Source organism: Trichoderma atroviride, chromosome 7 (assembly GCF_020647795.1).
Source record: "Trichoderma atroviride chromosome 7, complete sequence".
Lineage (NCBI taxonomy): Eukaryota > Fungi > Ascomycota > Sordariomycetes > Hypocreales > Hypocreaceae > Trichoderma > Trichoderma atroviride.
This window is the reverse complement of record NC_089406.1, coordinates 2,293,169-2,320,376: the sequence shown is the minus strand read 5'-3', so window position 1 is coordinate 2,320,376 and position 27,208 is coordinate 2,293,169. Positions and strand designations below refer to the sequence as shown.

The window sequence follows — 27,208 nt, the reverse complement described above, 5'->3', positions numbered from 1 at the left end:
TTCTTACCTCTCTGGTTGATGGGGGGGTTTCCCCACTCATTTTCGAAATTTTTTTAATCATTATTTGCGCATGAGATATCCTGGCAGCAAACTCAAAAGCTGACCTTATCCATCTATTGGCGTTTGATTGGTGATATTATAGACAAAGAAGGAGGAATTACAGCAGCCTTAGAAATAGTCTTTAGGATTTGATGGAGTGGAAGAAGAGGGAAACATTTTATTCCCTTTCCGGATTTTTTCTTGTTTTTTTGAGCAAAAAAGTGTATTTAATCGCATGTCATCAACACGTCTGAGTGATGTATTATTCAAGACTTGACGCATACTCTTCTCTCTTCTACATTTGTACTTTTCTTTTTGGTTTCTTTTTTTCTTTCATGATGACGAAGAGGGGTCCTGGCGGCATATTATTTGCTTGCTGGCCTCCTTCCATTCTTCAGGACGCTTTATTTACCCAGTGCTACAGTGATGGAGTGCATGAGATAAGACGAAGGCCCGAGCATCTAGCTGTCAGACATGCATTTTTTTGTATGATGTGGCTTAGAGGCCTGTGGTTTATGAATGAATAAAGAATATTCTTATACAATTTTTGTATCTTGCTGTGTGAACGTGATTTGTGTGTAGCAGTATCTGAGATTCGACTTCTCTCCCTATTAACAAACCTCAAATATATATGTATACACATTTCCTCGCACATCGATTAACGAAACTCAATTCTGCTTGTTTCAACTGATCTTGTTATCATATCTGATAGAAGTGAGCTGCGCAGTGGATGTGTCAGATCGTGGCGAGGCAGCGAGAGTCTAGCCAATAATTAATTCCCCTTTGATGCAGGTTTAAGTGCTGTTAGCGGAAGCGTGAGTCTTGAACAGAGCATTGAACATATCAGGACGATTAGCTAAAAAAACATGCACCTAGTGTTGTGTTTTTCCGCACTTGAAGTCGACGCGATGAACTAAACGAGTGTGCTGCTGAACACTGCTTTACGCAGAACAGTGGTCATTGTTTGTTTGCATTAAGCTGTAAATTGTGGGCGTGTACCGCGTTTTACTGCTTGGTTGATGGTGGCCTTTGTAGGAAAACCGGTAGTGAACGATGACAGCACTGTGGTCTGAAATGATACGCATGTATATGGGTATTCTGCTCAAATATATAACAGTGGATGAAGGCGACATCAATTGCCCGTCTCTCTTGTGCAGGCTCTTGATTAAGATAAATCTCACACAGAAAATCTAAATCTGAAAATCGGAACGAATAATTTTTTGACACGCCTTTGTTAGATATTCGTCCAACTGCAGTCACTTTACAATTGTACTGTTCTTTTCCTCTCAAAAGAAGCCATCTAAAGGTGACAAGACTGACAGGTAAATAGAGCAATGCCTTTCGGAAACGTTTCAAGGAAGAGAAGAAGGCAGAAGGATGAAGAAAAATATGATGATTATGAAGATGTTTATGAAGAAATGTTTGTTAAAAAAACTGTTTTTGAAAGATGGTTTCATGAAGAAACTGGGTTTGAGGAAATCGTTAAGGAAAAAATTGTCCGCGGGCGTAAGAGGACTACCCGCGCTCTGAGGGGATCTGGTCTCGCTGAGACCGATGCCGATTCTGGGGTCTCCGATTCCTGCTCGGACACGACAGCTACCGAGGCTATTGAAGACGATGATGCGCCGGGCGAAGAAACCAAGCCCCGTAGAACGGGATGCTACTCGTTGAACTTGAAGCAGATACCTCCCCACGCCAATGATGTTACGAGTGCGCGCCCAGGGAATCACCTCCATAGATCTGCGCCGCCGAATCTGGAGACGACACGGACGCGGACTCGGACAAGACGCAAGTGGCCTTTTCCTGCTCGACGTTCTTCAGCAAAGGCTACTGATGAATGCTCATCTTCATGGTGCGATTCGTCTTCGTGTTCAGAAGCAGAATCTGCGTGCACGTACGAGTGCGAGTGCGGGTATAAGTGCAAGTGTAGGTCGCCTCGCTGCTCACGGTGCTTTGATGAGGACGATTATTAAGGGGGCCTCGTTGGGATGTATGAGAGGTTGATTTAAAGAAAGGATGCTCGTGTATATGCTGGAATACGTTGAGGGGGAACTTGACTTTTTTTTTTGCGTGTGTTTAGGAGCTAAAGAGAGGTGAAGAGGAACGGTGATGATGGAAGTGCAAACACGTGTCGATAAAACAGTCTTCTTATGTTTATAGTAGATTCTTTGGAATATTTACCTTTGCGAGTATTTTAGATTTTTGGATGGTTGTTGGATGATGGGAATCGGATGTTGGCGTAGCTAGTCATGCTTTGATGTAATAAATTGACCGTTTAAACCACAACAAAAGAAGTCTGCTGCACATGGACTCTTCTTCTGTAATGCTTGTGTTTGCTATGCCTACTCATCTATCAGATCCTTGACGCTACTGCAGTCTCTCAACGCTGTCACAATGTCTAATGGGCCTTGTTAAATATTTATGCTCTTCCTTGATACTGTCAGATACATATAGCCAATAAAGTCGGTGGTTGGAGACTCATCACAGTCTCACGGGCCTAGTTCGTAAAGCCGTGACACCCCAAGATGAGGATGCAGGAGCATAATTTGGTCTAGGCGAGGCAACAATGAGGGGGGGGCAATTTTTTTTATTGTTCAGAGCAGAAGCCATCAAAGTGGTCAGGGAGGTGAAGGGGCATGGGCGCTGGCTCGGACGAGGGCCTAACCAGGCTGTTCAATTCTCGCCATCTTGGAGCCTCGGACGGCTTAGGGGGGGCTTGAAAGATTGAAAAGATGCTGATGCTGAGAGACGGGGACATGTGACGTGTGTAAGTGGTGATAGAAGAGCGTTTTTTTGGAATTGCAACAAGGGGTTACACAGCTGACCCGGCAAGGTGGTTATCCTGTGTATAACCCGCTACAGTGGTTGTATGTTATGCCATTTTGAGGGATGAGGGTAGTTTTTGTTTGACTCGGTCACTGTTGGGATGTGGTGTTCAGTGTCATATCACACAAAGACAGATGGGTACATGTTCATGTACTGTTCATCCCTTTATACAGCCGCTTAGACTGCGTGAGTAGATGTGAAGGATGAAGAAGCGACGCACCGCTACAGCAGCCTCAGTGAGCACATGTACTGTATGCGAGGGAGATGGAAAAGTACTACTCTTCTTATTAGTGATCTTTTCAGCCGCGGCTGAGAAAGCAAACAACCAGATTCTAGCGGGGATTCCCTTGGCACCAGCTCTACTCAGGCCGTTTCCTGGCTGACTGTGTGGCCTTTCTGCGAGTAATAACGGGCAAATGTCACAGTAGTAAGGCATAATACAGTGACTGCACATTACTGGATTGATGGTATAAGCCATCGAGCTCGTGGCACTATTCGCCCGCCACGCGCTGCCGTGAATCCGAGCGAATCAGTGCGTGGGACGAGACGTGGCACCAACAAGGGATGGCGAAATTTGAAATTGCCTTGGATTTGCCCCAAAAAAGAAGAAAAGGAAATGAACAAACCAAAAACACAGCGCAGCACAACAGCACGGGACAGACGTGGCTTGTTCAGGTGGCAGGGCACAGCTGCTGCATGTGCCTTGATTGGCGTCTTCCAGTCCTTGCTTGCCCGCACTTACATGTACGAGACACATCGCATCGCCCATAAGAAGAAGCATAAAAACAAACAAACAAATAACAAAAAAAAAAAAAAAAAAAAAAAAAAAAAAAAAAAGGTCTGAGACATGCAGCATCGAGTGTAGCCAGCCTTTTTCTTCCACTCATTTCCTGCTTTGTTTTTGAGAGAGTGTTGTTTCGGCCAGCTTATTATTAGTCTTGCGCCCAGCCAAAAAAAGAGGCCCTTGCGGATTTTTGTGGCTTTTTTTTTAATCCCTTTCCCTTCTCACTTGCTTGCCTCGGACAAGCTCGTTGTCAATATTGCTACTGTATTACCACACCCTTTCCGAGGAGTACTTTTTGGCTTGCCATTTTTTGCTTTTTACTTGTTTTTGGCTATTAAAGCTTGAGCAGCTGGTTTGTTAAGCCGGCGGTCCATTTTCATCCCTCCATACTACTTTGGCTCTTTATATAAGCCGGCTTGCCCCATACCATACCCGCAGCAAAGTACCTATCAAGCGTGTGAGAAGTGAGAGTGAGAGTGAGAGTGAGAGGGAAAGAGTGACATGTCGAGATGCGAGGCCCCAGAGCTGGTGATTGACCATTGATTGCACTACCAAGAAATAGCCGGCATAATCCTCCCATTTGCTGCTGCAGCTGCGGCTGCGGATGCCTACGGGACGGGGACTGCCTACCGCTGGGTTCTTGTCTTGACTCGTCCTTTATCTGGATTCCCCTCTCCTGCTTCTGCTTGTGCTTCTGCTTCTGCTTCTGCTTTTCCCTCTTCATCCTTCTCTGCTTGTGATTCAGACAGACGACAAGCATCTCCCGTCAATCAATCGGCTCCAGCCCAGGCTCCCGCTCAGGCTCTGGCTGCGGCCTCGAGCCCAACCAGCCCATGGCGTTTGACATGCACCAGTTTGCGCGGCGAGAATCGATGCTTGCCATGGCCGTGAATCTCCCGGCGCCTCTGTCTTCATCGCCATCTTCAGCGCCTTCAGCACCCTCAGCAGGCCCGGCAGCTCCTGCGCCGCTGCAACGCCGCCGTCTGCCACCGCCGTACCCGCGGCGAGCTCCATCGTCGTCTTCGCTTCAACTCCCTGCTTCGTCCACCCTGGCTTTTCTTTCTGACATATCTTCTACTGCATCTACTCCTGCTTCTAATCCTGCTGCTGCTGCTGCTTCTGCTACCGCCTCAGTCTCTGCTCCAACGGCTACTCCGGCCGCAGCCTCAGCCTCGGCCGTCTCTAATAATATCACCACCACCACCTATACTAATAGCATTTCACCTACTACACCAATTCGAGGACAAACTCGTCTGCCTTCGTTTGCTGCCGTCACTGCCGCTGCTGCTGCCGCCGCCGCCGCCGCTGCTGATTCATCGTCTGCTTCTTTACCTCTCTGGCCGCCGCTCTCTCCGCTTGATTCCTCGCCATCCTCTGCCTCAGTCTCGTCGTCCTCGTACACGCTCTCCCACCCAGTTCTGCCGCCGCTGCCCATCAACCTGCCGCAGGAGGGCTCCCCAACCTACCTGCCCTGGACCTCGATACACCACCACTTCCCTGGACTGGATCCTCTGGTCTCGCTTTCAGCGCCTCTCAACACCAACGCCAACACCATCGCCAACATCAATAGCAGCGGCGAGAACAATCACAGCGGCAACTCCGACACCAGCAACGCCAGCAGCGACGCCGACATCAACGACGCCCCTGCCCACTTCAGCACGCCGTCCTTCAACCACTTCCCGGCCCTGATCGGATCGCAGCCCTTGCCATTCTGGCCTGCCTACGACGACTCCATCAGCCTGCCGTCGACATGGAATGAGTCTGCTCACGCTCACGCTCACGCCCACGCTCACGCCCACACCCACGCCCTCAACCGCCTCGACCGCCTTGACGTTTCCACAGCCATCAACCAGGCCGTCATAATCGCCGCTGGCACGCCCCTCCCTCCATCATCACCTGATCTTCAACCTGGTCTTCCATCACCACGGCCATTTGCTCCCCCGCCCAGGTCCGACGAGGCCTTCCTGCTGCAGGATTTCGACATACACTCTGACATCGACGCTGATTTTGGCGACCGCCACCGCCTACGCGCCGAAAACCTGCGTGCCCGGGCTCGAGCGCTGGCCTCGACTCTGGCGACATTCTCGGCGACGTCGGCTTCAGCTGCCGCTCCCACTGCTCAGCGACCTGCAGCGCCCCGCCAGCGCCACCACCGCGCTATCCAGAATCAGGCGTTGCCACCAGCCCTACTGGACGACTTCGCTCTCCCTCGAACCGTCACCGGCGCCTACAACGGCATCTTCGACGAGCCTGAGGACATCCCCAACTTTCCTTTTCCATTCCCCCTCGCCGACGCGGCGCTCCCGCCTCTCTCCTCCCCATCCGCCACCATGCCCGCAGCATCTACGGCGCGGCGACGATCGCGGAGACAGACCATCACGTCCGAGACCTTCGACGACCCGACTTCCACTTCCGCTTCCACCTCGCCCTCAACAGGCGCCGCGCATGGCAACAAGCGCCAGAGGATCGTGCCTCTCGGTGCCGACGCGAACCAGCACATCATAGACGACGATGACGACTCCCTATTTGGCGACTCCAAGCCGCTGCAGGTCGAGGACTACACCACGATTGATCTCACCGAGGCCACTGATGTCCCCGAAGAGCTCAAAAAGCCCAAAGTCGATAATAGAACCAAGCTATCTGGTTTTCAATGCGTCATATGCATGGACGATGTGACGGGATTGACGCTCACTCATTGTGGTAAGTCCAGCTTTTCGATTACCATCTTCTCTACTCTTCTTCTCTACTCCTCTTGGAGTCTGCATTTCACGCTCCCCTCTCCCAAGTCAAACGCCACGCAGTCTGCTCACATATTTTCTCTTGTTACTCAGGTCACCTATTCTGCGCGCAGTGCCTTCACTCCTCGCTCAACATCGATTCAACCAGAGGCAAATGCCCCATGTGCCGATCCAAAATTGACATGAAGGCTCGCGACTCTTATACCACCAAGACGAAAGGCTACTGGCCTCTCGAGCTAAAATTGATGACGAGAACGCGCCAAGGCAAGCGAAAAGCTCAGGCCATGACATAGATTTTACATCCATTTACGACCGGAGTTTTTTTTTTCTTTCCTTTTTTTTTTTTTTTTTTTGTTTCTTGTGCTTTTTTGAGAGGGGTCTTTTTAACGGATATGCCACCACCAACAACAATAAAGCCTCCACAGAAGCCACCACCAGTAAAATTGGCTCATCTATATATGCCCACGGGCATAAACCACCAAGTTTTGATAAAGGCATGACTCTCAGCGGTACATTCATGGATGGGGCGCAAGCGTATATACCATAGTGTTTTTATTTTATTGATCTCTTCTTTCTTCTTCTCTCTCGATGCGCCGTTCTTCCCTCGGTCTTTGTATTCTTATCCTTTCTTCACGGCATTACAAGTAGATACTTTGTCCAGGCTGCCACATATGGGACGGATGGCATTTCGATGTTGCATTCGGGCTTTTACCTATTGCCGCTTCTGTATATAACCCCTTTACCGCGAAATAGGAAAGCATAATATGAAGATATTCAAAAGAAACAAAGTCCATAGCACAGCTGGTGACTGTATAAATGCCATTCAAGTGATTTCGGTGCCTGTTTCGTTATAAGCGGTCGAACAGCTGCCAAGGTTGGGAATTAATATACGGCCATCACGTAGCATTGTCTGCAGCAACCAGTTTGCCTTTGGCAACCCATATCCTACAACGTGTACTTTTTGGGAAAAAAAGAATCTATTTCATCTTTCAGATAAAAGGCAGTTTGCTCTCTCTACCTACCTACCCCCATGCTCGTCGCGTCCTCCCGTGAATCTTGTATGCTTCTTTGTATATGTGTTCTGTACAATTCCTTTCCTCGCAAACGCCTGTTATTTTCTCCTGTCTCTCTCTGTCTCTCATTCAAGACAGGGGAAAAAAAAGGTAAACCAACAAAAATAAAATAAGAAACTTAGATGGAAAACCAAAAAAAGCATGTTTGCCATTATCTGTGCCCTACATGGTCTAAAACCGTATTATAAAAACTTCTCTCTCTGTCTGTCCCATATCTCTCTCTCGCCTAGTGGAAGAAGGCATGTTCGTGTGGCTTTGGCTCTGGTAGGATATCATTTTCAAACTATTAAAAGAACAAGTTAGCTTGCCCGATTCTCATCATAGGATAAATAGCAATCAGAGTTCATCGTGACGTACCTCTAAGAAGTTTGTTGCAGCAATAACAACCACTAGGGCATCTGCGAGTTCTTCAATCTTCTCCTCCAAGCCCTGGCCCTCATTGCCCGTACCAATGCCGGCGCTGCGCTTCAAAGCGTGGCTCACGAGCATGCGGTGGTCTGTAAGGAACTTGCGTCCCTGGGTCACATTGTTGTTGCCGCGGCTTAGGATGGCTGCGCCAATGATGCGGACAACCCTGGCTAGCAGATCGTAATGTTGCTCCAGGGCACGAGGGTTTGCCGCATCGATTTGCAGCTCAGGGTCAGCAGCAAAGAGACCAGAGTTCTCGAGGGAGCGGAAGAGGTTGCCGTGAAGAATGTACTTGGCACCGATGCGAGATTGAGCCAGCTGGAGGATGATAGCGAGACGGGCGTTTTGGAAGTTTTGTTGGTCCGTGTTGTCTAGAAATGATAAAAAGGTTAGCATCAGAGTTCATAGGTAGTTTTCAAAACTTGGACGAGAAAACGTACTGGACACAAAGACATCATGCCATTCTTGCATAATGTTTCGCAACGAGTCAATCAGGATACCGATGAAATTGAGCTTGTTCAGTGCTTCGACAACATAGCTCTTTCGTTCCTGGCTATCCATGTGGACCAAGGCGCCCAGGAAGATGAGGGCAGACGTCTGGCATGCCGGCTCTCCGCAATACGCATCATCGCAGACAACGTTGATAAGTCGCTCACCATATACCTGCACAGTCTTAAACGTCTTCGGACGGCTAGCAGCCAATGGCCCATGATCCTCGGACATTCCAGCTAGATAGCGGTAGCAGACCTCGTAGTAGACTGACCTTAATTCGGGTGAGCCTGCCCACTTGCCAATGGCCTGGAGACAGGTCTGGAAGAGCTGGTACAGCTTGTCGCTAACCAAGTTACCAATGGCTCTGCTGTTCTTGTCTTCAGTCTGGAGAGGTGAAAGGTCCAGCTTGAATAGCAACACCCTCGCCAGTTTGGCCAGCTCCAGAGCCTCATTCGGACGGTCTGCGGCAAAGATCTCCAAGCTTGGCAAAATGGCTTGCAGTGCTTGAAGGAAGAATGATGTCTGCGCAGCGCCCTTGTAATCGCAGGATTCTACCATGACAAGCAGCACCTTGATCCAGGATCGCAAGACTCGGAGGCAATGTGAGCCAATTTGCTTCTGTCTATCGCACGAGATGAGATACTCCATTATTGATACCTCTTCTTTTTCGATGAGCGCCATATCATTGACGGCTATGACGGTCCCCTGTTGCGCTTCGCCTCTCTTCAGCAAGAGAATCTCCCGAACGCGATCTATATTGTAAATCTGGTTGGCGTCGGCGTCCTTCTCCAAGCAGCTAGTAAGATCCAAATCCTTGTAGAATTGAATCGATGGAGGAGGAATCTCCCAAAACCCATCTGGCAGGAGAAAGTCAAACAAATCAAATACAGTGGGAGTCTGGATCGTCTCGTTGTTCTCCACCACAATTTGGCCGTTCAGAGCATTGAATATGCGTCTCTTAACACCGGGCATGCGTGATTGAGCAATCTTGCAGAGTTCCATGGCAATATACTCCAAGCTCATACTTCGCAGCGTCAGAAACTCAACCAGTGTGACGGCTCCGTCAGACATTGGAAACTGCGGATTTCCAACATTTTGGCCTTCCCACAACAAATCCGGCTGAATAACAGTCTCGCGCGTAAGAAGATGGAAGAGCAGCTCATTCTCACGGAGCTCTCGGATGGCGATTCTTGATGATAGTGGTGAGGTCCAGAGGATATTTAAGATGCGCATCACACGAGATTTGATGGCAATTAGCCATTGTCTCATGCCAAGAGCATCGCTGGACGGTGACTCTAACAAGAGACCCAGTATACTGTGGAACAGCGAGGTGCGAGACGCAAATGCACTGTTTACCTCTACCGAAACCGAATCCAGTCCGCATTTAAAGCCAAGTAGCAAGTGTGCAATGGTCGGCTCTTTTGGCGTCGTTCGAAGACATTGGTATAAGAAATCCAGAATATAGAGCTTTGTTATGTAGAGAGGCGATTCTGCCCCGCTGCCTGCCTCAAGAGGCGCCATTACTTCGGCGATGAATGCTCTTGATATGGCTTCGTGCTCTCCGTTGGCTTCCATGGCAACAATTGCCTTGTTCCGATGGGCACGGCGACTACTTCCAGACCAGGCAGCTGTTATTTTGGATGATGATGACATCTTCTCCAGCAACTTCAAGCACGCCAGAGTCAGGTCAGGGTGGCCTATGCCGCAGTATTTTCCCAGGTCAACGACTAGATTTAACCTGGTCACCAGTCCATCTTGGAATGAAGCGTACGCGGCATTTGCAACAGGTTGCCTGCGTGGGCCCGACTGGTTCTTAATCAGTGGCCGGACAAGGTCGAGATAGGTTGTTTCGAGATCAATGACTTTGGATATGACCTCAACAGCACGCAGCACGCCCAAAATAAGTGGTGAGTCTGGTGTAGCGTTTCCAATGTCGGTAGACTTTTGATGAATGGTATTGAATAGCGCCGTCATAACCTTATCATTGAACATCCACTCCATCACTCGTGCAAAAGGATGCATCCTGACGTATGTCGCCAAGTCGGTCGTCGAGACCAAAGAGTCGATGGCGATATTGGTCTCGTTTGCTAAAACCAGCAGATCTTCATTGAATGACGTTAGACAGGCAAGAATAAACTCCAAGCAACTAAGACGCAGCACTCTTGTCTGATGAACATCCTGAAGGTCCTGGATCTTGGATGAAAACACAAGGCCAATAACGAAGTCGATGTAAACCTCAATGCCGGGTGCTCGGGAACTGGCGCCCAGATTTTCAGGGAATGGTAGGCCATCGTTCAGCGGACTAGAGTCGCTTGCTGGGGTGACGAGTTCCAGTAAGAGCTTGATAAAAGAGTCGGGATCCTCGAAGCCATTACTCATTTCATCAAAAATACGGTCCATCGATACCACTGGCGTTGGCTGCTGTAATCGTATTGAACCTGCGGCGGTTGCACCAACGACATACCCTCCCGAGATCCAATTCTCCAAACACCTCCACATTGCATGGTTTTCTTGAAGGCTCTTGCGGCTCACTAGAGCCTTCAAAGCCAAGAAAACGCAGCCACGCAGCTGAGAAGGTATGGGGCTGCTGGCCAACTCGAATAGCATGTCGACAAGATTATAGCCCGAATTCAGTAGCAGAAAGTGTCTTGTAACCTCGCTTTCGCTCGCCAATTTAGTAATAAGGCGTAGATAGCATTCAAGCATCATGGAGGACTCAGGTTCGGTTTCTATGACATCAGCAGCGGGCTTTCCACCGCGGAATCTTACTGCTTGTGTTGGAGCAGGCTTCTGTTTTATCTTTTCTGAGAAGAAGTCAAGCTCTTTAAATATTTGAGTCCAGGTCAGGGACTGTGTCCTTCTCATCTTTCCTGATGAATGGTGGCCTTCATCTAAAAGGAACTCATGTGCAGCGGTTGCACATTCGTCGTTCACGGAGATGGCTTGAAGCATCTCGCAAAACGCTGCAACTAGGGGCGTCGAAGCTCTTCTAGAAGCCCAATGCATGAATCCAGCAAGATTGCTGTCTGGATCTTGCCAAAAGTTTGTAGACGCTTCGGGTCGTCCTTCGTAGGCGTATGCAATAATCAGTAGGAATCTCTCCAAATCCAAATCTTGCTCATGTGTCTGACTGAGCTGGCGTTGCTCATCTTCTTCCACTCTGAGTTTTCGGAGAACATCAGGTAAGTTGGTTATAAAGGCATCGACAAAAACCTCTAGCTGTGACATGAAACACAGCTGGAAGAAGCTTGAGAACTGGGTTCTTTCAGAGACTAGAGGTGACGATTTCCTTTGTAACCACTTGCGCATACCAGCCCGGACGGAATCATGCCAGTCTGGGGATCGGATGTCTCCAGCTACCGAGAGCAAGAAATCAAACGCGCCATCTTTGAGGGAATCTATGAACTGCTTTGACCTCTGACGATCCTCTAAAGTTGAATTAGCAAAGTTCAAGTCAAGCAGCTGTTAAAGGGCTCATACCTTCATCCAAATCAGTGCCTGGCGGTATGGCAGACTCGGGAGGATCATCCAGATACCATCCACTGTATTCTGCAAGCCACCATGCGCGAACTGTTGCATGTAAAAAGGGAAGCGGCCAAGTCGAGTCATCTGCCGGAGGGAATATTTTTCTATTAATCTCTCTGCCCTGCCTTAGGTCATAGCCTCCCTCAGATGACGCGAAAACAGACATATAGGCACCGATTGCCGGGACATAATGAACTATTTATTTGGAGTAGATTTGCATTAGCTGGGCCATCCCCATCGTTGACTCCAAACCTGTCAACACTTACCTAATAGCGTGTCATATTTGTCCCATCTCTTCAATACGGAGATAAATTCGAGGAAATCTGGTGTTTCGGCTTGTCCTTTATCGATACATTCGCATAGGATGACGCCCAGGGCCTCATGCTGCTGAACCAGGCTCACGCGAGAAAATTCCACGGTTTCCAGTTCCTCCGGCAGCTCATCTGCAGGCGCGTTGCCTAGGGTCTGAGCAGCTGTTATTTTTTCTCCTAGCTTTTGTAGCCACAGTTTGATTTCCGCCATCGCGCGTAAACATCTCGGCGCAAGACGCTTCGAGGCGTCGGAGGTTCTTCGTAGTACACGGGTATCGACATAGACTTTGATGGTCTCTAACGCGTTCGGCTCTTCTCCATCATAATCCATGTTGTTCAACTCCAAAAACAGCCTAAACGAGTCCAACACGTATTTTCGTTGTTGGTGGAATCGAATCACGGCACATTCGAGGAGCGATCGTCCCAGCACGGAGACATCATCTTGCGAATCGAGGAGGTATCTGACAGCGTCCAGCTCGTCCAAGTCGATTTCGTCTGAAATGGCAAAAACATCTTGTTGAAATCTGTCGTTCAATGAGTACTCGTTGCCGTCAATTGAAACCTTGCCTAGATGTTGTAAGCTGTTGTCGTCCCTTTCACGTGGTCCGTAGGTGATGCATCATACCGCTCTTCACCGCGCTGCGGCTCTTTTCGTTCTTCTTCGGGCGCTCCCATAGCCTCTCCAGCTCTTTCTCAAAGATTTCAAAAAGAAGTTCATTGCTCAAGTTGTCGGAGCTGCTGCCACCACCGCTGCTCAGCGTCAACAGCTCGCGGTGGAGGGCCTGGAGGGCGTCTAATGTCGTAATCTCGGCCATTTTGGCAATCACAAGCTATCGCATATTGGAATTAGAATATGTCGCTATAAGGGGAGCCGCCCAGAAGCTGCCAACGCGTAAATCGGTGCGCGGCCGTAGGAAAACGGCAGTGTTGGTGGATTGGAGCTTCTGGATTGTTACGATTTTGGCAGATTTGAGCCTTGTCTTGGGCAGTTTGGGCAGGCGGTGAAGATTTTGCCGCGATGCAGCTCTCAGCCCGTTCAAGTAAATAAAGCTAGTCACGGCGCCTCAGAACTGCAGGCCACTCTAGGCAGTAGTGGGCCATTCCAACATGGGGACAAAGAGCTGCCAGAGTGAATTATTTCTGTTAATCGAGCACAAAAGTTGTCTTGCTCTCGTGTACAAGAGTTTTCTTTTTTCCGAGTTCGTTCTAAAGAAAGATCTCCTTTTCTCGTTGATGAATCCTGTCGCGAACATTCATTTGTTACTGTGGAGTTCTACTCCTACCTACTATTAATGAGCTTTTGTCGCGACGCGAACTCGAGTCCATCTCATATGTCTATATCTTTAATACACATCAACTGGAGTCCCAATTAGCATCATTTACTGGATCTTAGACTTGGCGACTCGAATTTTCGCAATGGCCTCTCATGGGGAGAGCGTCATGGATTTGGCGAGTGCGCTTATCCTACCCAATCTTACCAATATGATGCTTGCTAACCGTCACTGCAGGGAAGGTGAGGTCAGGCACGAACGTCAAAGAACAGGCGAAATCTGTAGATAGTATGTCAATATTTCTATCCATCCCCATTTGGTAACTGGTATTGACGTCCATCTCAAGGCCTAGCCCAGCTGTTAAATCCTCGGAATGCGTCTACGAACCTGTATGGCTGGCTCTTCCGTATTAACAACCTTTGATGGCGCTAACATTGTGCTCAGCTCTGACTTGGGAGATAAAAGCTATCACGAGATATTCGAAGCCATATTCGCCTTTGTACTCAAGGATAAGCCTACTTACTATGATAAGAAAAAATCACAGGCGACAGCCGCAACTCGATTGTCGAAATGCGCCGTCGCGGTTCGGATGGCAGCCAGTCGCGGCGCCTCCAAGATAGGACGGAAGACGCTGCTCGCTGCCGTAGATCACATCACCCAAACCTTGCCTGGTCCTGACAATGGCTTTGTCCGGCCACTGCTCCACGATTACGTCAAGGCCCTTACGGAACTTGTATCTCGGCCAGTCAACGCCGAGCTCTTGGCCAGGAAGAGTGCAGAAACTTGGCAGGACTGCGTTGACTTGTTTCTAGACGTTGCTCTCGACATTCTCCCCAATGAGGCAAACACAGCTTCATTGCCTCACGCAGCCAGGTCTTCTCCCGCACCAACTGCCTCTTCATCTCGATCTGTGCCTCGGTCAAATTCATCCTTGCAAGCCCAGCGCCAGAATGTACCGGGAGAAGGAGGTCCATTGAAGGATATCCTTGAAGGTCTCTTCTGCCTAGTATCGGCAGCCAATGCTCCTATCCTTCAACGAACGCAGGATATTACCGACCTTGCCCTGAGAGTACTGAGCATCAAGCATCTCAGCTTGGGCTCCACGCCAACGCTATGCTTCTCGATTATCAACACTGTCTTTCGTGCAATTGAAGCCGATAATCTGGACGACGCAATCACGTTAGCAAAGAATGTTTTGGCCCATATGGGCTACTGGTGGCGCCCAGAAAAAGTCTCCCAGGACGAACTCATCAAAGGCTTAAGAAATGAGATATTACGGGGCATAATTCTTATGCATCTACATTTTGAGCATATCACTGTCAATCTTGGAGATCAAGTCGTACGCGGTGAGCTGGAGAATCTGGTAGACCCTTTGTGGCAAGAGTATTCCAGGCGAAGTGAAGCGTTCCGTCTACAGCTTAGTGATTTGACCTTTGGTCCCTCAGCTTCAGAAGGACATGCTATGCAACTTGGTCTATTAAGACTTCGGCCTCACAACGTTGAAGGGGAGAGCCACTGGGCCATTGTGCAAAATATCGCTTACTTGGAGGCTATTTTACTGCGTTCTAAAAAAAGATGTCGCCGAGCAGGATGTGGACAATGGAGAGCAGCCTCGCAAGAGAAGACGAATCCAGCAAGATCTAAATCCGATCAGAGTCAAACTCAAGTCAGAAGACGCTGGCGTTGTTCGAACTGCTTTACAGCTAGTGCCATTCATGCTAGCGACCAATACTCTGAGCCATAGCGAGGTCGAAGAGCTTCTTGGAGACCTTGCTCACTTTACTGGAGGGAAAAATACCATTACAGCGTCTTGGGCTCTGATTGCTTGCGCGAGGTATTATGAACCATATGAACCGCTCCTCACCTTAACTCTGTACTGACATTATATAGCTGTGCACTATGGTCCAAAGAGTGTCGACTCCAACAAGACACATGGAAGCAAATCTGGCATTCGGCTGCCCGGTCAATCAGCCTTCCAGCGACGAGTCGCGCTGCGTGCCTTTTGATACATTGCGTTATCGAAACTGAGATACTGCCATATCATCATCTGGCAGACGACATCAACAACATTATCACAACAGCTGATATCAATGGACCAGGCGTCATATGTGACACGTCTCTTGCGTTAATGTCACATTTATATCACCTTCGTAACTCCAGGCTGCCTAGTGCTAGTCAGAGTACATCAAGCTACATTATCAGATGGGTTTTCTTGCGATGGAATCCGAGTACGTTGAAATACCGAAACGATATGTGCTATCTGCTAACCAACGAATACTAGGCGAGTTGGTATATTCGTCGTTTCAATCTGCTCATGTACGACCCATTGACCTCGTTAATCTTTTATACATGTGCTGCGGAGCCCAATGCTTCGGCACGATTCGCCAAGATATTACCTCTGGTGGCCTGCTGGGCGAGGCATGGATATCGCAGCGAGAGATTGGAGAGTTCAACGAATACCTCCTCTTGCTAGGGCATGAGACAGCCGATATCATCTCACACGAGTGTTGCTATCTAGCATCCAAGGAAGCTTTGCCCCTTACGGCGGATGCTAGCATCTTCTTCACATTGAAAAAGCTTGTCTTAGAACTTCTTTACCCCAAACTCGAAGAACTCAAAGAGTTGTGCAGCTCCTGGGGCAAAAGAGCTAGCGATGGCGGGAGCCAAATTTCAGCTAATCGATTTCAAAGCCTCATATCTGCGTGCTTGATAGGAACGCTGCTGGTGCCCCAACTCAACGATCTCAATTCTACTCAGTCGTCTTCTTTAGAAGCGCTCTTATTGGACTTGGCCGAGAGAGCGCTTTCAGCTGCACTGATCTCAGTCGAGCCTACAGCCTTCATTGGCTTGACTCTGAAAGAGCTGAGGTCATGCATACCCGAAATCAACACCGCAAGTTTGAGCCAGCTGCTTGGAAAGAGCCCTGGCATCCTCAATCTTCTTTCAAAGGTTTCTGACATGATAGAACAGCGGGAATCAAGTCAGCGCTCAGGAGATCACGCAGATTTTATGGACGTTGATGACGAGTTCGATTCTTCCAACAGTCAAGCTATGTCTTCATCAAACACTTACTCAGTGCCAAGGCTTAATGCCCAACTCGGCCTAAATCCACAGGCGTTTTACATTGATACACGACTGCGACTAGTCCTCTTGAGGCTCATCAAGCAAGATGAGAGTCAACTGGGCTTATTGCCTGATCTATTTGTTGACGATCTTCTAGCACGGTCTGATGATGAGATCCTCTCCTGCCAGCGTCTCTTGATAGAGATTATTAGATCTGACCTTGTTATTTCTACGGAAACATCATTGGCAATTGTTGAGAGGCTTGGGAGAATAGTAGGGAATCCGGAATTCCAGTCATGCGAAGTTGCCCTAACCGCTTGTATTGAGGTTATCGATGGCCTCAGCAACGTCTGGCTCCAAGATAACCAGAATTTGGCAGATATGGTTGGCGATCTGTATGTTCATTTCGTCAACGTCTGCTTTCCTTCTAATATTCTCTCTCCAAAGACTCAGATGTCACTTGCTCGTTTATTATTCACCCTCCTACGGATTGACCCAGATTATGGAAAAAAACTGAAGCTTTCCTCATGCCGAACCTCTTTACTCTCGATAATGAACAAGGGTTCAATGAAAGTCAAGTGCTTTATTGCAGAAAGGATAGCAGGTATATTCGAGCTATATATTTTGATGTTGCACGAAGACGTTTTTGTGGACGTTCTGGAAAATCTCCCGAGGGAGAGTGAGAATAAGGCTGGCATCGCTTTCCGCCTGTTCGTATTATCCAAGATAGCTTGCAGCTGGCCCACCCTCCTGAGAAGATGCGTCTATCATATTTTTGAAACCCCGGGCAATATATCTCAATCGACAGACTACACCAAACGATGTTTATCAGATATCTCCATTGTTCTAAACCTCAAGACGCCAGCAGATCTCTTTCAGTTATTTTCTCGCCAACTTCTATATACTTGGCTAGAAGGCAATACAGTTGAAAGCATTCCTTATTCGATCTTTGGATATACCAGCCTTGGAGAGCTGCTGAAATCGGCACAGGCGGAGGCGATCGGCCTAGCAACAATGCGAGGACAGGATGCTGCAAGCGCAGAAATAGCTCGCCTAGTCGGCATACCTGAAAGCCAACTTATCCAACAGAACTTTGCAAACTCATTAGCATACAGCTTATTGGAGACACTGCAGGCAAGCCAGGACAAGACAAAGGGGGGAGAAAATACCAAAGCGGAAGAAAAAACAAGAGGGGAAGATCGCATCAAGGGAAAGCTAGGTTCCAAAATATTCATCGATTCAGCCTATACGCACTTCATCGACATTGTTGCACTTTTCTTTGACCTAATTGACCAAGAAGACTCTATCGAAAAAATCTTCTCAAGACAAGCGCACCTCAAATATGCAGGCGAAAATATGGCAGCGATCAAGGCAATTGCACATTCTCCGGCTAGCCTTCCGCCAAATCAGCAGCCCATGTTCAGGGCGAAATTTGTGTTCAACGAACTGGTCCGCCTTTGTCAAAGCACTGAGTTCCAGTTTCAGGACCTCTGGACGCCAGCCGTCGTAGCTGCGATTGCTCGAAAGCTATTCAATACAGTTCACCCAGCACTGGGCTCTCTTCATGCATGCTCTGTTCTTCGCAAAGTGAGGATACTAGTGAGCTTAGCCGGATCAGTTGCTTGGGATTCATACTGTTTGGAAATGCTATTGACCTCTATTCGAAACTTCATTGTGGATTCTGAATGCGCAGATGATGCTCTGGGTATTAGCCAGTATTTACTTTCCCGGGGGAAAACGTATTTAGCCCAAGTTCCCTCGTTCCTTGCTGGCTATTCTCTGTCGACTTTGGCATCGCTTAGAGTCTTCCTCGAATCCAGTCAGTCGAGTACCACACAAGAGAGCCAATTCAAGGCTACTATGAGTAAGGCGCAAAAGTTTCACGAGTGGTTTAGTCAGTATCTAGCAGAGTATACCTCTCCAAGATTCGAAAGCCAGCCACAAAATGACTTATTCAAATCCATCACCATGTCGGCAGCTCATATACGGTCTTCTGGGAATGCGGAGAAAAACACATCAGAGAGTAAACTTCTTTTGGATATCCTAAACGATGAAATAGCAGGAAGCCGGCTCCTCAATGAGTCTTCAAGACAGCTTGCCCTTGGTCTCCTCTGTGGCGATTTTATGATCCCGACGCACATAAAAAATGATGTCCTGGAAAGTGACCAGCATGCGATTAATCATGCTTCAGCTGTGTGGAAAAGCTGTGGAGCTCAAAATCTAAGCGAAAATTACTTGGCCTGGGCAGGAAGAGTTGTTGGTCGTTCATTCCTAGCGTCCGGAAGCATTCCTGACGATATACTGCGAGAGTCACGGCTCGACCAGTATGAGAAGATAGCACCGGGGCCTCATGGATCCGAAATGGGACTCTTACATCTCCTACAAGATCTTACAACAAATCCAGACTCTACTACTGCAGGATTGGCTGAAGCCACACTGCGGACTGCAATATCGCGAGCAGTCGTGGAAGATGATGGCCCGCTCGTCACAGCCGGTCAGCGAAGTCTGTCTGAGCCGCTTTTCCTTGCATCACAATGGGGATTATACAGGACTCCCCCTTCTGAAATGACTCCGACAGACGGTGGCCAGTTCTCGTGGACTGAAGATATCACATCGAAAAGCTGGTTACCTCGTTTGAGTGCATATCTTGCACATTCAGTACCAAGTTCAATCCTTCTTTCAGTGCTGTCATCGGGCCTCCTGAATATCAAGGGTTTCGCCGAGAAATCTTTTCCTTTCATTGTTCACTTAGTGCTCTACTTTCAATTAGAGCAGCAGCAGGCAACTAAGAAGCTGCTCTCGAACGCTATGAAACAATGGCTTGTGTCAACTGACCAAACAGCTAAAGAGAATATCAAGCTATTGATTAACACGATTCTCTATCTCAGAACCCAAGAATATCCCAAGGAGTCATCTATAGTAGATCGACTGCATTGGTTGGATATAGACTACGCCTTAGCAGCGTCGTCTGCAACTCGATGTGGGATGCACAAGACAGCTCTCCTTTTTACTGAGATTGCCGCCTCAGAAATGCCACGCGCATCGCGAAGGACTTCTGTTGCCAAAGAGGTCGATATGAATGAAACCCTATTGGCAATATTTGAGAATATCGATGATCCAGATGCGTACTATGGCTTAACGGAGGAAGCAAGCTTATCGAGCGTCATGTCTCGCTTGGAATACGAGCAAGCTGGCACGAAGAATCTAGCTTTTCGAGGCGCTCAGTACGATAGTCACATTCGACTACAACAGAATACATCGGAATCGGACGCTCATGTACTCGTTAAGACACTAAGCACTCTAGGATTGGCCGGTTTATCTCATTCTCTGATGCAAACACAACAGAATCTCGGTTCGACTGCGGTCTCCATAGAAAGTACATTTCAAACTGCCCGAAGACTTGAAATATGGAACCTTCCTGTGCCGGCTGCAAGCGACCATCATGCCGTTGTCACTTACAAAGCATACCAGACTATGCAGCAGGCAACGAGTCTGACGGCAGTCCGAACGGCCATCTACGACGGCTTTGCTCGCACAATGAAGAGTCTGGTTGGCCACAGTCGCAATGCAACGGCATTACGAAGCCGCCTTGGAGCTTTGGCAGCACTTTCTGAGTTGGATGAGACATTGAATATTTCGGATTTGGCTGAACTGGAGGGCCATATGAATCAATTTCAGGGGCGCAGCCAATGGATGAAGAGCGGCCTGTAAGTCTTTTCCCCCTTTTCTCCAAAAGCAAAGGTACGGCTACTAATTCACATACAGATATGACGATATTAGCCAAATCCTCTCTTGTCGAGGCACAACAATGAGCTTATTTAGCCAGCGTGCATTGTCTCTAGGATATGCCACATTTCCTACAGCAGCCATTAGGCAAACGGAAATTAAGTCAATGCTCCTCGCTTCAAGCATTTACAGATATCACCAAGCCACACAAGAATCGTTGAATATCTCGACAGCTCTGAATGACCTTATCAAGCCGTGCGAAGCATTGGGTGTTCACGTTGATGTCGCTGTTACGATTGAAGTGGCAAACTCATTATGGGACCATGGAGAAATGAGTTCATCGATTAAAATGCTTCAGGGTGCTGATAACGTTGCAACACTTAAGAAGCAAGCGATACCTGTGAGCCGATCTGATCTTCTTTCGAAAATTGGTCATCGGATGTCTGTTGCACGCCTGGAGAAGCCTCGAGATATACAAAAGAAATACCTCGAGCCAGCGCTCAAAGATCTAAGAGGTAACGTTGAAGCAAAAGGAGCGGGTCTGGTATTTCATCAATTCGCTGTGTTTTGCGACGAGCAGCTTCAAGATCAAGATAGCTTGGAGGATCTCAAACGATTACAAAGCCTGAAGAAGGGCAAAAATGACGAAGTCGAAGATCTTAAACTACTTATTTCATCTACTAAGGATTCACAGCTCAGAGCCAAATACACGCACGTTCTTTCAAAGGAAAAGCAGTGGCTCGATCTCGATGAGCAAGAGCTGCGCCGTGTTGAAACAACGCGGAATGAATTCGTCCGCCTGAGTCTAGAAAACTATCTGCTCTCACTTGCCTCTTCAGATGAGCACAACAACGATGCCTTGCGATTCACAGCGCTCTGGTTCGAAAGATCGGACGACGATACGACGAGTAGAGCGGTTGGGGGGCATCTCGCCAAAGTACCGACTGCTAAGTTTGCAGGACTTATGAGTCAACTCACATCACGGCTACAAAATCAAGATTCGACTTTTCAACAGCTCCTCGCAGATTTGGTGTACAATATCTGCGTCGATCATCCGTACCATGGCATGTATCACATCTGGTCTAGTACCAAGGCGAGAGTGCAGCAGAAGGATGAAGTAGCGATTCTTCGCGTGAAGGCCAACGAGAAGATTGCGCAAAGGCTTGCAACCACAAACGCTGTTGCTGATGTGTGGGTCTCGATTGAGAAAACGAGCAAATACTACCATGGCCTTGCTCTCGATAGAGACCCTGCAAAGTACAAGTCGGGAGCAAAGGTTGCGTTGAAAGATTCCACGGCAGCCAAGAATTTGGTGACGTGCCTAACCAAATTTCGCATACCTCCGCCGACAATGCACATCGAGGTCAATGCGAATAGGGATTATTCTGCAGTACCCATGATATCGAGGCTTGAGCCAACAATGACAATCGCCTCTGGAGTGAGTGCGCCGAAAATTATCACTGCTATTGGAACAGATGGTATGAAATATAAGCAGCTGGTAAAGGGTGGCCAAGATGATCTTCGCCAAGACGCCATCATGGAGCAAGTTTTCGCGGCTGTCTCATCACTACTGAAGCTTCATAGAGCCACTCGACAGAGGAATCTGGGCATTCGAACATACAAGGTGCTTCCACTTACGGCCTCTTCTGGGCTAATCGAGTTTGTCCGTGATACAATTCCCCTACACGAATTTCTCATGCCGGCACATGAACGGTATAATCCTCGTGATCTTAAGGGCACTCAGTGCAGAAAAGAGATATTCAACGTTCAAAATCGGACGGTAGAGCAGCGCATTAGCACTTACAGGAAAGTCACTGAAAGATTTCAACCCGTTATGCGATACTTCTTCATGGAGTACTTTGTCGATCCTGACGAGTGGTTCGCAAGAAGGCTGGCATACACGCGAAGCACAGCGGCTATATCGATGCTTGGTCATGTACTAGGTCTGGGTGATCGTCACGGCCACAATATTCTTCTGGACACCAAAACTGGAGAGGCTGTCCATATCGATCTGGGTATCGCGTTTGAGACAGGCAGGATCCTGCCTGTGCCAGAGCTTGTTCCATTCCGCCTTACCAGAGATATTGTGGATGGCATGGGGATAGCAAAGACTGAGGGCGTGTTCCGTCGCTGCTGCGAATTTACACTTGACGCTCTTCGAGAAGAACAGTACTCAATCATGACGATATTGGACGTGTTGCGGTACGATCCCCTGTACAGCTGGTCGGTCTCGCCGGTGCGTTTAGCGAAGCTACAGAAAGCTCGTCAGGATGGCGACGGAGCGATTGACGACGCTGTTCAAGCAGACGTCGATCCAAAGAAGGGGAAGAATCCCGCAGGACATCTGAATGAGCCGTCTGAGGGTGATCGAGCCTTGGAGGTTGTGAGGAAGAAACTTTCAAAGACGTTGAGCGTGACGGCCATGGTCAACGATCTTATCAATCAAGCGACAGATGAGCGAAACCTTGCAGTCTTGTATTCTGGTACGTATAGCTGGATATTTCGTGTTGTTCACAGCCATGGCTAGAAATTGTACTGACTTTGAATCGTAGGATGGGCGGCATATGCGTAGATGACGGGACATGTATTTTTCGAAATGAGCGGGAATGGGGGATTTCTTTTGACAATTGCAACTTGCTAGTTGCGGTGAGGTTATAAACTATGGAAAGGGGTTAGATTGTACAAGATTAGGTGTGTGATATATTGGCAAACTCATATAAGAAAGTGTCATGTTGAAAATGGCACGCAGATTGATTGTTATATCTCAACTTAAATTATAAAGTTTTATAGGCGAAGATAACCATAATCATACATATAACGTACGGCTAGAGACCAAAGTGGACGATAACTTTATACTAGCCACACAATAGAAAAGAAGAAGAGGAATAGTTCAAGTAAAATTCAAGAATAAATATCTCTTCTATGACTATCTAGTTCGATTGATCATAACCTGGAAACTCCATCAGAGCACATGCCGCTTATTAATGTTGCAACCTGCAGCGCTGCAAGAGGCCCGCTATGGCGCGTCGTAGGCGCTAAACGCGCCCTGGAGGCAGCTGTCAATCAAAATTCCTTATCGCGGGGAGTCTCCTCCATCCGCCCATCCATCATGACATAATAATAGCCACTTCAAACCTCGACCCAAAACCCGCAAAGTCCAGTCCCAGTCCCACTCCCGATTATTCGATATCCCCCCCGGCCATTCTAGTATTACGCATCCAGCTGCTAGCGAAGACTACGACCTGCTCCTAGCACCGACATCGTGCCTCTGTGCCTCTGTGCCACCAAACTCGGCCCGTATCACCGAGTCATCGACAAACTACACAGCGGCAGCTCCAGCCGGGTTCGATTGCTCAGCGGCGTTCATGCAACCAGCGACAGTCGACCCGCCTTCTACCTCTCGCCGCCGCCCTCGCGTGTCCTCGTCCACGTCGCCCACGTCGTCGCCCTCAGCAGCTAAGAGGCCTAGGTTCTCCGACAGCTTGGCCATGGCTAGCGTCTCGGCGAGGGTCAAGATGCCCGACATTGTTGACCTGACGAAGCGTCAATCGGCGTACCAGCCGCTGAGTGGAGCGCGGAAGCTGGTCATCAAGAACGTGCGCAGTCCCGTCCACCATGAAGCCCGGATCAAGGAGTACTATGCGCGGACGGAGCGGGAACTGGACGGAGCACTGGACGCAATCTTCAACAGCCGGACTCCGGCCATTCCGCTTGAGCGTCTCTACCGCGGCGTCGAAGACATGTGCCGAAAGGGAAACGCCGATACAGTGTACAGGACGCTCAAGGACAAGGTGGATGGCCATCTGAAGAATGTGGTTCTCCCCAAGATACAGAGCGCGGCCAGGATATCCAGTCTTGATGTTCTGAGGAGCACGCTAGCGGAATGGAAGACGTGGAATGCTCAGACGGTATGGCCCCTTTCCTTATGGAGACGTAAACTTCATACAACATGTAATAAACAGAATTGCTCACACATTTGATGTCAGATCCTCGTCAGATCGACTTTTAGCTATCTGGACCGCACATATCTGCTTCTCAAGTCTTTGCCATCCATAAACGACATGGCTATTACGAGATTCTGCCGAATGGCCTTTTCATCGCAAAATGCAGAGCCTAGCCCAAACATTGGTGCCTTTCTTATTTCCGCAATATGCGAGTTGATCAACTTTGATCGCCGGGGAGACAATCGGAAAGATTCCGAGCTGCTCAAAGATTCTATCATGATGCTCTATGTGTTGGGAGTATACACAAAACATTTCGAGCCCGTATACCTACAGCAATCCGAAGCATATTTTAGAGAATTTGGAGAAACTTGCAGCCCACTGAGCCTCAAAGAGTACATCGAAGCCTGTGAGCGACTCCTGGAGCGTGAGGATTACCGATGCATGGCGTACAACTTGGACAGTACAACAGAGAGGCAGTCAATGTCATTGGCGCATATCATCCTCATTGATAAATACTCGGATAAGCTCCTTCATGGAGGAAGTCTGTCAAATCTGTTAACTGATCGAGATGTAAAGTCTCTGAAGGGATTATATGACCTTCTCCGGCTATCAGGAATACAAAAGAAGCTCAAGACACCGTGGAGCGACTATATTCGCGAAACGGGGGCTTCAATAGTGTCCGACAAGAACAGAGGCGACGAGATGGTGATTCGCCTCTTGGATCTCCGGCGAGCGCTGGACCTGACCATTCGCGATGCATTCAGCAAAGACGAAGATTTCCTCTGGGGAATGCGCGAGTCATTTGGCAAGTTCATGAATGACCGGAAGATTGCCGATTGCTGGTCTTCAGGCACATCGAAGATCGGTGAGATGACGGCGAAGCACATCGATATGCTACTTCGTGGTGGCATAAGAGCACTTCCCAAGGAGCTTCTGTCCGACGTCAAAGATCGAGCTGCGGCAGAGAAAGCAGGACATGCCAGCAGCGCAGATGAGGACGCTGAATTGGACAGGCAGCTGGATCAAGCTCTCGAACTTTTCCGATTCATCGAGGGCAAGGACGCCTTTGAGGCCTTTTACAAGAAAGACTTGGCTCGTCGCCTTCTCATGGGTCGCAGTGCTAGTCAAGATGCTGAACGGAATATGCTCACCAAGTTGCGGGGAGAGTGTGGCTCCAACTTCACCCACAACCTGGAGCAGATGTTCAAAGACCAAGAGCTCGCCAAAGATGAGATGGAGGCTTACAAGGAGTGGTGCGAGGGCAACCCTGACCGCATTGGCAAAGTGGATCTGCAAGTGATGATCCTTTCAGCTGCTGCATGGCCGACATATCCCGACGTTAGGCTGAATCTGCCTGATGAGGTGGCCAAACGCACCGAGCAGTTCGAAAGACATTACAAAAACAAGCACACAGGCCGAGTATTGACATGGAAGCACTCGCTCGCGCACTGTTCTGTCAAGGCAACCTTCCCTAAGGGGGCAAAGGAGCTCTTGGTGTCCGCATTCCAGGCTGCTGTGCTTTTGCTCTTCAACGATGTCGCTGCAGATGGATTCTTGGCGTATGAGCAAATCTCGGCGGCCACCGGCCTCCAGGGAGGCGATTTGGATCGAACACTCCAGTCACTAGCCTGCGGAAAGGCGCGTGTTCTGACAAAGCATCCAAAGGGCCGTGATGTGAATCCCACAGACACATTTACTTTTAACAAGGCCTTTACCGACCCCAAGTATCGTGTCAAGATCAACCAGATTCAGTTAAAGGAGACCAAGGAAGAAAACAAAGCCACACACGAAAAGATTGCCCAAGATAGGCGCTTCGAGACCCAAGCAGCGATTGTGCGCATCATGAAGAGCCGCAAGACAATGGGCCACGCTGAACTGGTGGCCGAAGTCATCAATTTGACCAAGTCGAGAGGCAGTGTGGAGCCAGCCGCTATTAAGAAGGAGATTGAGAGGTAAGAACCGAGAAAGCACAATATACCAAAGAGAGTCAGACAAGCTAACTACTGCAATAGTTTAATTGAGAAGGATTATCTTGAGAGAGAGGAAAACTCTTACACTTACTTGGCATAAGAACTGCAGTCGATCTGCCCAGACGCAAATTTGGTTGGATGCATTGTTTTGGTACTGATAGAAGAGGGCTGGCTAATGGACCAGATGGGACATCAAGGGTGACAGCGTCTTTACATCGTTACAAGCCTGATTTCAGCAAGAGCTCCTGTAGGCATATAATATTTACGATTCTATGACGATCTCATGACCTGGCTTGCCCTGGCTATTGCTGATGTGTATTACCTTGGTACTTATTCTGTACTATCTCCATTGTACTTTTGTGGAAAATAAATTTTGGGGATGCCTAATGCGAGGCGGCCTCTCGACAACTAGAGGCAAGATAAACGGATCAAGCCAAACACGACTGTGTAACAAATTCCTTCTCCCTTTTGATCTCAACGAGACCCACAAGTGCTATCGATGTGGCGGTGTGATGTAAACCAAGTGGCGTTATCTCGGAACATGTTAGTTATTTGTCAAACTCCAGGAGAAGCCTTTGAGGCACTCCCCTGGGCTAAACCTTGATACAGGAAAGAAGATTGGTCGGTCGACAAAAAGTAGGGGATAGGCAACCAAAAAACCACAAGGCACAAGGCACAAGGAAATTATACTTCAATATTTTTAGTCATACGTATCACTGCCAACGTCAAAGACGGAGGGTTAAACTGGGCTACAGTTCAGCTGACGACTGCGTCTTGTCGCCATCTCCCGAGTTCTGCATGCGATGCACAGATTTTCAAACGCCGACGTGGTACAAGTATCACCCTGAGGCGATCAACTTCATACACCGCCCAGTTGAGGAATATATGAAGCTCTATGCGGCGTAACACAGTAGATAGCTATGCCTTGGGCTGTCGTTTGAGGCTGTACGAAAGCACGACCTTTTGGCTGGCTGCCTTATCATGTTCTATCTTGAGTAACTATGCATTGCATTGACAGGGAGACTTCTTGTTGGTATG

At 48.5% G+C, this 27,208-nt stretch overlaps 5 protein-coding genes across 5 annotated transcripts; 3 read left to right on the top strand and 2 right to left on the bottom strand.

Annotated features, from left to right (window-relative positions):
- Positions 1-1,765: 1,765 nt before the first annotated feature.
- TrAtP1_012775 (uncharacterized protein) lies at positions 1,766-3,956 on the bottom strand (the record flags this gene model as incomplete). The annotated part of the gene is made up of 2 exons (XM_066115675.1): positions 1,766-1,990; positions 3,921-3,956. The coding sequence occupies 2 exons, from the start codon at positions 3,954-3,956 to the stop codon at positions 1,766-1,768; spliced, it is 261 nt and encodes an 86-aa protein (XP_065971774.1).
- On the top strand, positions 3,773-7,163 carry TrAtP1_012774 (uncharacterized protein). Its single transcript, XM_014088500.2, has 2 exons — positions 3,773-6,349; positions 6,481-7,163. Exons 1-2 carry the CDS (start codon positions 4,483-4,485, stop codon positions 6,678-6,680), a joined length of 2,067 nt encoding a protein of 688 aa, XP_013943975.2. The 5' UTR covers positions 3,773-4,482; the 3' UTR covers positions 6,681-7,163.
- Positions 7,164-7,347: 184 nt separating this feature from the next.
- Positions 7,348-13,152, bottom strand: TrAtP1_012773 (uncharacterized protein). The gene is made up of 6 exons (XM_014088499.2): positions 12,822-13,152; positions 12,152-12,763; positions 11,841-12,080; positions 8,309-11,788; positions 7,818-8,239; positions 7,348-7,743 (listed from the first exon to the last, which is right to left on the bottom strand). Exons 1-6 carry the CDS (start codon positions 13,009-13,011, stop codon positions 7,687-7,689), a joined length of 5,001 nt encoding a protein of 1,666 aa, XP_013943974.2. The 5' UTR covers positions 13,012-13,152; the 3' UTR covers positions 7,348-7,686.
- A 460-nt stretch (positions 13,153-13,612) lies between these two features.
- On the top strand, positions 13,613-22,828 carry TrAtP1_012772 (uncharacterized protein; the record flags this gene model as incomplete). The annotated part of the gene is made up of 9 exons (XM_066115674.1): positions 13,613-13,649; positions 13,705-13,755; positions 13,814-13,856; positions 13,912-14,992; positions 15,057-15,301; positions 15,358-15,695; positions 15,749-20,237; positions 20,296-22,739; positions 22,809-22,828. The coding sequence occupies 9 exons, from the start codon at positions 13,613-13,615 to the stop codon at positions 22,826-22,828; spliced, it is 8,748 nt and encodes a 2,915-aa protein (XP_065971773.1).
- A 539-nt stretch (positions 22,829-23,367) lies between these two features.
- On the top strand, positions 23,368-26,614 carry TrAtP1_012771 (uncharacterized protein). The gene is made up of 3 exons (XM_014088349.2): positions 23,368-24,164; positions 24,243-26,152; positions 26,213-26,614. Exons 1-3 carry the CDS (start codon positions 23,622-23,624, stop codon positions 26,268-26,270), a joined length of 2,511 nt encoding a protein of 836 aa, XP_013943824.2. The 5' UTR covers positions 23,368-23,621; the 3' UTR covers positions 26,271-26,614.
- Positions 26,615-27,208: the final 594 nt, after the last annotated feature.